General features: G+C 36.4%; 1 protein-coding gene across 1 annotated transcript in view; it reads left to right on the top strand.

The window, feature by feature from the left end:
- The window catches only part of LOC149572221 (uncharacterized), a 72,647-nt gene extending 61,794 nt beyond the window's left edge, over window positions 1-10,853 (top strand). The window contains exons 5-8 of the mRNA XM_089813474.1: window positions 9,568-9,689; window positions 9,767-9,928; window positions 10,113-10,217; window positions 10,358-10,853. Coding sequence (XP_089669600.1) covers window positions 9,568-9,689; window positions 9,767-9,928; window positions 10,113-10,217; window positions 10,358-10,414 — 446 coding nt within the window. The 3' untranslated portion in view covers window positions 10,415-10,853. The remainder of the gene's footprint in view (window positions 1-9,567; window positions 9,690-9,766; window positions 9,929-10,112; window positions 10,218-10,357) is intronic.
- Window positions 10,854-12,615: the final 1,762 nt, after the last annotated feature.

Consider the following 12,615-nt stretch of genomic DNA (forward strand, 5'->3'; position numbering starts at 1 on the left):
AATTCTGAAGATGTCCTCCATGAAGGTCAATTTTAGCCAAAATTGTTACAATTTCCCAAACTTTGTAAGCTGTCCATGAATGATAGCAGACTTAAAGGGGCATTTTTTTGATCTTTTGAAGACCATTCCAAGGCCTATGTGTGGGTGTTTGCAGGCCCAGATCTGAAGAATTCCTCAGACTGGACCTTTTTTTTGAAAAATCATATGTATTCTTGTAACATACCATTATTATTAAGCTGAAAGTAAAGAACATATTCTAAGATTATAAATGAATATCTTAACGGAATGACAAAATCATTTATAAACTGATACATCATATAGAAATGAAACTATTTTTGAATTGATTATGCAAGATATAAAATCAGAATTTAAGTAACGACTAAATCCATTTCATATGAAAGACAATTAAGTTAACTTCCATACCTAACTTCTATAATTACATTTGAAAGAAAACTAACCAACTTATTCCAAATTTTACAATTATACATTTCAAGTAATATAAAAGTATGTACAAGTAAAAGATTTAGAATTCATACATGCACTGAAATAATTGTCAATGTGTTGTACAAGCCTCGGCATTTGGTGAAGAGGAGAAGCATTGACATAGGCTTAACCTTCCAACTGCGGACCTTAACATATCCCCGTACAATCTCTTACGAGAAAGACCCTCCCTACCCCGAGCTAGGCTTGGGGCACCATAGTCCTGCCATCTGAGCATTCCAGTGTTGAGTGTTAGCTATGCAGAAGACAATGGCGAGGAATGCCTCCATCAACTTTCCCTCTGTCAGCTAGCACTCTTGACCTCCAGTGATCAATTGTGACAAGCGTGCCTCTAATTTACCTTGGCCAATGATTTAGATGGGCAAATGAACAGCCCGATCACCACCACTCGACTTGTCTTGACAACTGAATATATTTTGGATAATCATGAGCTGACTTGGATGAAACAATTTTATTTCTTTAAATGTTCATCCAATTTAGACATTGATTAATAGTTTATTCTTCTTGCATGAATACCTCTCCTCTTCACCCATTTACACTTGGCTTTGCTAGCCTTGGGTGCATCCTAGGAGATTGCTGGTAATTATGAGATCCTTATCAATTGGATTTTGTAAACACCATTCTGATAATGATCACAGCTGGTATATAGCAAATACTAGTGTATAAGTCAGAAAAATATTTTATGCCAAATGATGGAACAAACCTTATACAACGTACAGTATTATGCATTAAACAATTGCTGAGCATTCAGTCTTAAGGGAACCATATCAGTTCAGTCCCTATGGGTATGCAACCGATTTACATAGATAAGAAACTAGTCATAAATAAAGAATGAGCAAGGCTGATGCTTCTCAGAAATTCTTATTACGTTTGAGCCTTGGTTACAACCTAGATATGTAACCAAGCTCATGATCATGATATTCCTTCATTCGGCAGTGATATATAAAGAGAAGTATGCATTGAAAATGGCAAAGCATGAAATAAGAAAAGACTTGCAAAATGTTTCATTACCTGAGAAAACAATTCAATCATTGATGTGATCATGAGGCAACAACTCCACGCGATATTACTTCCACCAGGGTGGCCCAACACTGCAGATAAAGTATGGTAATATGTTCTAGAATATGGACGGAAAGAAAGAGAAGATTCTTTGGTTCAGAGTAATTGCATGAGAAGAAGGAAGTGAATAAAAATATTGATCTTTCAGCCATAGGGAAGGAAGATAAAGCCTCCTGTGCTCCCGGTTACAAGAAAGAGCTCGATATCGGGTACAAGAACATAATTTCAAATTTTAAAAGTTGATGCTGATAAGGTGGCAATGCTCATCGATATGGAGTCATAAAAAAACATAAAGATTATACTTTCTCATGGTTCAAAAAAAATATATATTATGTCATCATGCTATTGAATTCTACCTATAATTGTACATGCATATACATATATCTATAAGCATGTGTAACTTAAGAGTACGTATAATTCCTTTTTATCATTATATTGTCTCTAGGTACATGCATATATGTATATATACATATAAGTGCAATTCATAGATATTACCAGAATATCATGGTGGCATTATATATATGTAAATGTAAAGTTACAATCTTGACCACTTCCGTAGTCTCAAAAATAAAAGAGAGGTAATAGTTCTTATGCTATTAAATGTTTAATATTTCTCTTGTCATAAAAATTGACCAAGTAGCTCATCACTGTCCAAGGTATACTTTGTTGCCTAACCATTAAATCCTTCATCAAAGTAGTTAGAACCCATACCTGATGGTCTGACGATGGACTAAATTGATGCCACATTCATTGATTCCCATTTTACAATGCTTCCCCCTTCATCTACTCCTACAACCAAAAATGCGTATTCCGCAATAATATGTTCCTCCATTTAAATTGAAATATCAAGAAAACACAATAACTGATAATTGTTACAATGGCTAACCACCTCTAACATTTATCTTAAAATATAAGCATTCATTTTTAGTCGAAATAACAATGATCAACTAACAAGTCATTTACACATGAATCAATTTGGTTAATCACAACTTCCATTTCACAAGACTATGATATCCGAGAGTTTCTAACTAACCATTACAATGCCTATAATATTATTTTAAAAGATAAAAAATTTGGGATGTAACATACCCTCCCCCTTGTGTTTCATTGTCCTAGATGAACTTTACAAGAAGTAAAAACAAAGTTCTACTTAAGTAACAAAGCATAGTTATTTTTTTAACAGATAGTCACAAAAATTTTATGCTCCGGTCTTGGAGAAAAGATGGGGAAATTTTTGAAAGATCTGATCATAATCTTCCCAGGTGGCATTTTCCTCAGTATACTAGTCCTACTGAACCTTGCACAAGGTTACATCTCGATTTCGTAAGCAGAGCTTACGCACCTCAAGTATTTTGAGCGGCTCTATTTCCACCACCCCTAGGTCTCGTACCTACAAAAGACTCCAATCGATTACATGCTCATGATGGGTGATATACTTCTTAAGATATGATACATGAAATACATCATGCATCTTGGCAAGGGTTGGAGGTAGTGCGATCCTGTAGGCCATTGGGTTTACAACTTCTAACACCTCAAATGGTCCCACATTTCTTGGGGTCAGTTTGGCATTCTTTATGAACTTGATAGTACTCTTTTGTGGTTTTACCTTTAATAAAACCTTTACTCCCACCGAGAATTCTCTAGGTATTCTTTTGGCATTTGCATAACTCTTTTGTCTGTAATTTGCGTCCTTCAAGCTCTGATGGATTTGAACTACCTGTTCTTCCATATCTAATAGCATCTCTGGCCCAATGATAATTATTTCCTCAATTTGGTTCCAACTTACAGGAGTTCTGCATTTATGACCATACATGGCCTCAAAGGGTGCCATCTTGATAGCTGATTGATAAGAGTTATTATAAGCACATTCTACTAAGGGAAGATACATTTTCCATTGTTATTGTCAATCCATACAATACACTCTTAAGAGATCTTCCAAAACTTGATTTACTCTCTCTGTCTGATCATCGGTTTTTTGATGGTATACAAAACTAACATTTAGCTTGGCTCCCAAAGCTGAAAATAGAGTTTGTCAAAACCTAGATGTTATTCTCACATCCTTGTCATATATAATCTTTTATGGAATTCCATGAAGTCTGAGAATTTCTTGAATAAACTTCTAAGCAATCTCAAGTGCTCCATCTATTAAGTTACCTGGTATGAAGTGAGCCACTTTGGTTGACCTGTCTACCACTACTAAGATAGTATTGTGTCTATTTAGGGTCATGGGCAACCCTTGAATGAAATGCATGGTAATTATTTGCCACTTCCATTCGGGAACCTCGCTTGGGTGTAGTAGGCCTGCTGGGTAACGGTGTTTTGCCTTGACTCTTTGACACTCGAGGCATCCAACTACGTAGTCCGTTATTTCTCTTTTCATTCCCTTCCAAAAAATACAAGTGTTTTATATTTGCCATCATCTTGGTCACCCCAGGATTTCCAGAATAGGGAGCTGTGTGGAATTCTTCTAAAATCATCCTTCAGACTTCCGGAACCTTGGGTATATACATCCTACCTCTATATTTCAACAATCCATCCTCTTCTAATTGATAATCTCCATACCTGGGATCTCTAGGGTCTCTATGAAGTGCTTGGCTAACCTCACTATAGAAGTCATCTCTAGTTAGGTATTGCAATACTTGCTCCCTAAACGCAATAGTTATGGCTACCATGGTTCATACATGCTTTTGCCGGCTTAAAGCATCTACCACCTTGTTTTCCTTGCCCTTAATGTAGCTGATCTCAAAGTCATAATTTGCTAGAAATTCCAGCCATCTCGTTTGTTGAGCATTAAGGTTAGGCTGTGTAAATCTATATTCCAGTCCATGCTGGTTTGATTGGAGCTCAAAGGGTTTTCTTACCAAATAGTGCCTCCACATCTCGAGGGTGTGAACAATGGCTACTAACTGTAGATTAGGTGGAGCGTAATTTGTTCATAATTTTTTGGCTTCCTAGATTCATAGGCAATAACTTGATCTTCTTGAATCAATACACCTCCTAGCCCTTACCTGGATGCATTGATTATAACCACAAATTGGCCTTCGGGATCAGGTACTCTAAGTATTGGGGCGGTAGTTAACTTCTCTTTCAAGTATTCAAAAGTTGCTTGACACTTTTTGGTCCAAATGAACTTCTTCCCTTTTCTTTGAAGTGAGGTGATTGGGTTAGCTATCCTGGAAAAATCCCTGACAAATTTTCTATAAAATCTTGATACGCCAATGAAACTCTTGACCTTTGTCATGTTCCTAGGTCAAGGCCAATCTCTGATTGTCTTGATCTTAGTGGGGTCTATGGGTATCCCTTGAGCTGATATAATGTGCCCCAAGTATTCGATCTCTTTTTGATAGAATGAACATTTGGATAGTTTTCCGTATAGTTTATGTTCTCGTAACCACTGCAAAACTATCTCTAAGTGCCTTTGATGTTTGTCGTCAATTTGTGAGTATATTAGAATATCATCAGTGAATACCAACACAAATTTATCCAAACAATCTTGGAAAATGCTATTCATAAGATTCATGAAAGCTATTGGAGTGTTGGTTAATACAAATGGTAGTACTGTAAATTCGTAATGTCTATGTCTAGTTCTGAAGCAATCTTGTGAATGTCTCTGCCTTTAATGCAGAGCTGATGATATCTTGACCTCAGGTCGATCTTAGAAAATACGGTTGCACCTCTTATTTGATCAAATAAGTCATCAATTCTAGGAAGCGGATACCTATAATGGTAACCTTGTTAAGCATCCTATAGTCTATACATAGTCTCATGGTCCTATCCTTCTTCCTGACAAACAACACCGGAGCTCCCCAAGGCGAGAAATTGGGTCAGATAAGTTTCTTATCTAATAAATCTTGTAGGTGCACTTGTAGCTCCATGAACTCGATAGTGGTCATTTGATAAGGTGCTCCGGATATAGGTTTTGCCCTGGGTACCAAATCTATGGTAAAATCAAATTCTCTAGATGGAGGTAATTTAGGGAGTTCTTCTGGAAGCACATCTTGAAACTTCTTGAGGTATGGATACTTCTCCTCGAAGGATTCCCTCAATTTTTCGCAAATTTCTCCATCTTCGAAGATGTAGTCATCCTCACAAGTAGTATCTATAGGTTCTCTCAAGTCTTCAATTTTTACTGCGAAAATTTCACACCCCTTCCCTCTGCATCTTTTAAGTTGCATGCCCGTTAGGTGGCGTGATTTGATCTCTTGCATAATCCCCCTGATGGTCATAGGATTGCCTTGGTCATCTAAACATTCTACTGTCTTGGCAAGGCAATCGACCTTAGCCTTATGTTCACTAAGCCAATTTATACCCAAGATGATGTCATAGGACCCAAGAGGTGCTACATACAGATTCAGCTCTATAGAAAAATTTGGAAGGTCAACTCAAGCCTTAAATAGGCACTGCTCTACCCTATCCCTTGACTGTTTTGCATACTCAACAATCCATGGGTTTGCCATTAAACCAGTTCTTCCAGGAAATCTACTCAATAACTTTGGGGATATAAAACATTTTGTTGCCCCTGTATCAATTAATATAGAAATAGCGTTTCCATAGATCTTACCCGAAGTTTCTACTGGACCATGATATCCAAGAGTTTCTAACTAACCATTGCAATGGCTATAATATTATTTTAAAAGATCAAAAATTTGGGATGTAACAATTCTTTTAAGTGCCCAAAACCTCCAGCACTTATTTGCAGGCTAATCTCCATTCTAGAACACATCAGCTAATAAGAGGCATTAAGAGGCCGAGGTAAGTGAGTTACATTGGAAAGTCTGCGATCTTCAGCCGAAAATTAATTTTTTCCACTTAATTCTATGTTAGCTCTATGATAATAATTTGAGAAAGAACTCGTTGCAAATTTTCGGCACCATTTTGAAACTCTTTTTGAGCCATTAAAAATTTAAAAGACCTAAAGTCCTAAGTTGCACACCTAGATCTGCAGACAATCTTCAGCAGGGGTGATTTTTGAAATATTCCCCATTAGTTCTCAACTTAACCAATTTATAAACTTGATAGTGCTGAGTCTTTACAAGGTCTTTGAACATCGAAATCACTAACTTTTCCATTTAAATTCATCCACAAAGGTGCAGTTACAGGTATGTCTTTAGACATGACACGCGGATAGAATGAGATTTTGGTCCTTAATGAAGTCATGACTTCGATTCATAATTCACAAATAGAACCATGCACTTGATGAGAGGTGAATTTCATAGATTGATAGGACAGATTCCAATCAATAGTTAGTTTTCAGACTTGTCCAATCTTGTTCTCAGAAAATTAGATTTAAGTGAAAGACTAACTTTGTCATTGTTTTGGGCTAAGTGTTGATAGATTTCTCCTCTTAGGATTTTTATCCAAATGCTTGCTTTAGTCACTAATTTCAGTGGATAGAATCCTTTAGTTAGGACGTTAAATGCATGGATTAATGCATTGATTCCAAGTCTGAAATCTAGTATTTTATAAGTCCTTAAGTGCCTTGCTAGTTTCGAGCTTTAAGCAGGAAAATGACAGAGAGTAAGGAGATCACAGCAAGGAAAGTGTTGATCAAGCGGATATACAGAGGGTTCTATCCCAAGTCTTCTATGGTTTCTAAATGAGGAAGGAATGCAGACACTAACATGGAGCACATAGACATGAAAAAATTAAAGAGGAGAATGTATGGATCCAAGGACTGTCTCTCTTCAAAGATAGCAGTGAAAACAATTAAGAGTGGCCTTTACCATGTAACTGGATTTCCTTCAGCCATTCAGTGCAGTGAACTCATGGTTGAATGTGCAAAGAATTATGATTCAGATACTAGGACAATCAGGGCCAAGGGGAAGATGTTCACATTCTTGAACAAGGAAGCAGTGAAAGAGACTTTTGGAATCCTATACCTTCTAAGGATACATACCAGGACTAAGGAACAAGCTAAGGCATTGTTTGAGGATAGACCCTATATTTGTATGGACATTATCAACAAGTACTAGATCAGTCAACCGAGGAAGCATTATTCTGATCTGCCAAAGAAACTAATGAGTGAGGATTTTAAGGATGAATTATTCAAGCTGAACAGAGTTACGAGAACATCTCAAGAGGCCTTCTTTGACACTTGGATGTTTTACTTCATAGAAGAGATAGCAATTGGGGATATGACAATGAATTGGACAAGGAGGATTAGTGATAACATAGATGTTCAACTAAAAGACTTAAGAAAAACAAAGCAATTCCATATGAGTTCCTATGATGTACTTACTGCTAAGAAATATTAAATATTCAGGCCTCATATGCAGAGGCACTATTGGAAATGGTAAAGATCAATTCAATTATATGAATTTTAACCTGAGTTGCAGTTACATGAGAAGGCAAGTTATAGAAGGATCAATGACATCTTCATCGTGAATATCATATGCAGTATGCACACTTCAGGAAGGAACACATAGAAGACTATCTAAGGATTCCATAGCTTTGATTGAGTAGCATGGATACTGGTACATCTAGTTTCTTACTTTTACTTATATCAAAATCCAAAGATTTTCCTCATAGCCCTACAAACTTCCTAGGTATCCTACAGACAAAATGATTTTGTTAGAGGTGGTCAAACAACTTTCAGAATTTGATTTTATCCACAAGGAGAAGCACAAACAAGGAATGCCTTGCTCCATCATATTGAGGAAAACACTTGTCATGTCCTTCATTGCAGATAGAAGAGATTACTATTGCAGAGTTACAGGTCTATCAGTTAGGGACATACAAGGCAAGGAAGGAGTTTGATCCATTTCAGAGGATCCATGCTTAAAGGGGTAGGAAGTACACACAGGTTAATATTGAGGATTATTGGACAAATTATCAGATGGTGAGGAGAAAGATGTGGTCCAGGATGATAGTGGATTTCATGAGAAGATCTGGAGTTTTCCCCATTCCTGACTGGGTTAAAGATGATGGGAGAATTATTCATCCTTTCTATGAACATGACAACAAGGACAAGTCAATTGAGCCACCCAATTGACTGCTAAAGGAGGAACTTTAGTTTTGGGGGTCTTGATGAGAGTGGTGATGGATAGATCAAGGGCATTGCTTCATAAGAAAATGAAAAGGCTAATCAAACAAGGTGTTACTTACACTCGTGGGGATGCAAAGTGAGGATTCTTCTTCTAGAGGGGATAAATGAACTATCAACACTTCAAGATTGCGCATTCAAAATGTAGGGTAAGCTTCAAGAAAGGGGTAATATATATATATATATTCATTCTTGTAACTTAGCATATAAGCTCTATATAAATATATATATATATTCATTCTTGTAACTTAGCATATAAGCTCTAAAAACTGAGAATAGTTTCACTTAGATGTCCCCATTCATCCCACTATCAACTAGTGCTTGTAAAATCCTGATTGCACTCATAACATTGAATGCTTGATCCTGGAACAAATGTAGTAGAAAATTATCCCTAGCTATCATTGCAGTACATCTGTAGATTCTGTACATTACACTTAACCGCAACCTGCTGGAGATGTTTGTGTGTTGATTGAAGTTCTTTCTCCCTGATAATCTATATATTACAGGAAGTATGAATTAGTATGTGAAAAACTGTTTTTTTTTTTGGCTCAGAGAAGTTCATACCGCATCAGTAAAGAAATTTTGATTTTTCTTTTGCAGGTTGTCTTCGAAGCAGCTTAGCTTATAAGCTCTAAAAACTGAGAATAGTTGCACTTAGATGTCCCCATTTATCCCACTATCAACTAGTGCTTGGAAAATCCTGATTGCACTCATAACATTGAATGCCTGAACCTGGAGGAAGCGCAGTAGAAAATAATCCCTAACCATCATTGCAGCACATCTGTAGATTCTGTACATCAAACTTAACCACAACCTGCCGGAGATGTTTGTGTGTTGATTGAAGTTCTTTCTCCCTGATAATCTATATATTACAGGAAGTATGAATTAATGTGTGAAAAGCTGTTTTTTTGGGCTCAGAGAAGTTCATATCGCATCAGTAAGAAAATTTGATTTTGCTTTTGCAGGTTGTCTTCAAGCTGCTTTTGGCATTTTCTCTATCAGAATAGAAAATGCTGGCTTAAGTCGGCCACCTCCTTCTGATGATGTTAATATTCAGGGGGTTGTAAATCCTAGGCTGTTTAGAAAGGTAAGGCTTTATACAATGATCTTGAAACTTCCATGATTATGTATAGCATTTAATCATATATGCATCTCTGTGTCCAGGCGGTTCTTAAGACTGTTTCAAGTTTGAGAAATGTGGATAAGGATGCTCAGTTGAAGATTTGTATTAATGAAGAGGAGGATTTGCCAACATTTAGCTCTGAAATTAATTGTTCTCAAACTTTGGGATGGCAGAGCAGTAGAAAAGGTCTAACATCCTGGCAGGTTAGTATCATGGCACATTGGTGTATATGAAGTGGAATACATTTAATTTGTTGATGGTAAGACAAAAGTACACTATTGGAATGGTGATCGGTGAAGTTTATCTTATATGAAGGCTGGTTCTAAATTGCATTTTATGTATTGACATATCATGTTATTTGAATGTTTGGTGTGGTGACAATGATAGATGTCAGAGTCACCTAATAATTGCATTGAAGAGTCAAATTCTTTCCATTCAACCTCTGGTGAGGTACTACTGCACAAACTGGAAGAAGTTGGCGATTCAGTCAAGGTTTGATTGCCAAACATGATACAACACTTCTCTGTGTAGCATGCTCATTTTTGTTAGCCTGCTTTTAATAATTTTGATATTTATTTTGAATGGGGTTTTCATTGTTGAGCATTTACAATTTCCCTGACATTTTTGTACAGAGGGTAGAAGTCCTTATTGAGAATCAACATTATCAAGCATGCAAAAATGATACTTGATGGACATGTCTGGCTCAAAGGAGGACTAAATTGTTTTGTGATACACATTTATACAGTAATTGACATGTGTCCAAGGGTGTCAGATCTTAGCTGAATAACTATTAACTATAATAGCAAGAAATTTGCTTTAGAGAATGACTTGATGCTCTAGGAGATTGGGTTTGTCTTCATTGTACATTTTTTGTTCATTTGTGGTTTACTGTTAACATGGGAGAATCCGTTCTTATTCCTTTGGTAGAAATAATATCGTGAGCAGATCAGCGTATGATACTTTCTTTAAGCATAAGATATTGTTTTCTAGAGGCCAACAGTCTGAGTGTAAACCCAGCATATATTGGTGGATTCATTAATTATTGGCTTTTCTCTTGAAACTGTGATTTTGATAAACCATTGTTCAGACACAGTACTCTTAATGAATAAATGTCTAAATTTGAAATAATTGCATTTGGATTTCTCTCAATAGCTCAAACTGCTAAACAACTTTTGGAAGGTAATGTAATATTCATTTTGTAAATTTTCAAACAGAGTATCTATTACCTTTTGGTGAATTCTGTTTGTCCTTAATCCGCTGGAATCCATTCGGCCTTTGTACGAAGAAATTCATTTTGAAAAAATGCAACTTATACAACTATAGAGAACAAATGAGTAATATCAGCTGAGCATTAAAATAACAAGGAAAATATCTCCTTATATGGGCAAGGTAAGAAAGCACTTGCAGGAGGGTGACCCATGTAGAACAGTGGTTCAAGTGCTTCATTGGTGAGGCTGCAACCAAGGATCAAACTTCCGCCGGGCCATTATACTCCCATGCTTTGTACTGACGCTGGGCCATTTGAATTTGTGGTGTGTGGCAGCTTAAAAACTGCCTATCACCGCATTAAGAAATTAAAATGAAAGAAATAAAGCTTACAGGATCATTCCAATGTGAAAAGAATTCACATCTTTCGAAAACCACTCAAATTTATGTAGCACAATTAAAAGATAACATATGCAAAATGTTCTAACTACCTCAAATTGAGTCCAATGAGAATCCTGAAAAGTAGCTTAAAGTCTTGTAAGTAAATTGATCTATCCTAAAACTCGTGATGCTATCCTTGACCGCCCAAGAATCCCCTATAAATCTGCCAAGTGAGCAATGTAGGGAAAAGGAAGTTGAAATTCTGCATGTAATCAATTGTGGAATCTTTTGGCTGTTGATTACCGAGAGGATAGAGTCAATTGTCTCCTCTCTCCGGCACACAATGTAAAAACCATTCGCAATGACCACCTTAGTCGTGTTTTGATAGCTGAGCCCTGATGCAGTAATAGACATTGTAGCACCTCTTGTTTGAAGAGGATTCTTGGCATTATTTCACTCAGTTTAAGGAATGACATTTGTTTTTTAGAATTTTGGGAAATGGATATTTCAAAAATATTTGAAAAATTAATTAAAAAATGGCCAAAGATAAGTTGGAAGTTTGACAATTTAACTAGCACTCATACCGTAATATATGTTATTCATTAAGTTAAAGATACAAACTACAAAATAACATTGGCACACAAAAGAATAGTGGTTAACCTTCCTAATTGTTTGATGCAAATAGTGTGGCATACTCATTGTTGGAATTGCTTGTTGGAAAAAGTTAAGGTGCTGAGAGGCTGGGGTGATCCAGTACCTTCTAAAAATTTAACCCTCAATATCTGTTTTACCCTTTGAAACTTTATATCTTACTTTGCATACTACTTCAACCATAAACACATCACACACATGAACACATTTGACACATGATTTCGGTCATGCAAAAACCCTTGGTTAGAGGGAAAACTGCGGTGGGCATGACACTCACAATCCTTCACTATTGTAGCATAAATGTTGTTCAGTTCGAGTTTACAATAAAGTCACTTCTAATGACTTACCTAGGGAGTAATACAATAAGGTGTGTTAAAGTCTACCTTGTAAAAATATCTTGCAACGCTAGTCAAGTGTGCACTTTGTTAAGAGATTTACTATCTAAAAAGCTTGTTAAGGCCTAAACAATGTTTGGGATTTAAGAATACAATAACAACAATGTATTCCTGCGATAATTGATATAAAATAGTGATTTAGTTGTGTGCTTGATTAGATCCTCTCTGCCCAGTAATGTTCCACCCTTCACTTAATTGATTTCACAATTCCATTAGCGTTCACTGCTTGATAGCATTGTCTACTCTGTCTAGCCTTT

Source organism: Cupressus sempervirens, chromosome 2 (assembly GCF_028749045.1).
Source record: "Cupressus sempervirens isolate cs-2001-9-10 chromosome 2, ASM2874904v1, whole genome shotgun sequence".
In the NCBI taxonomy this organism is placed as follows: domain Eukaryota; kingdom Viridiplantae; phylum Streptophyta; class Pinopsida; order Cupressales; family Cupressaceae; genus Cupressus; species Cupressus sempervirens.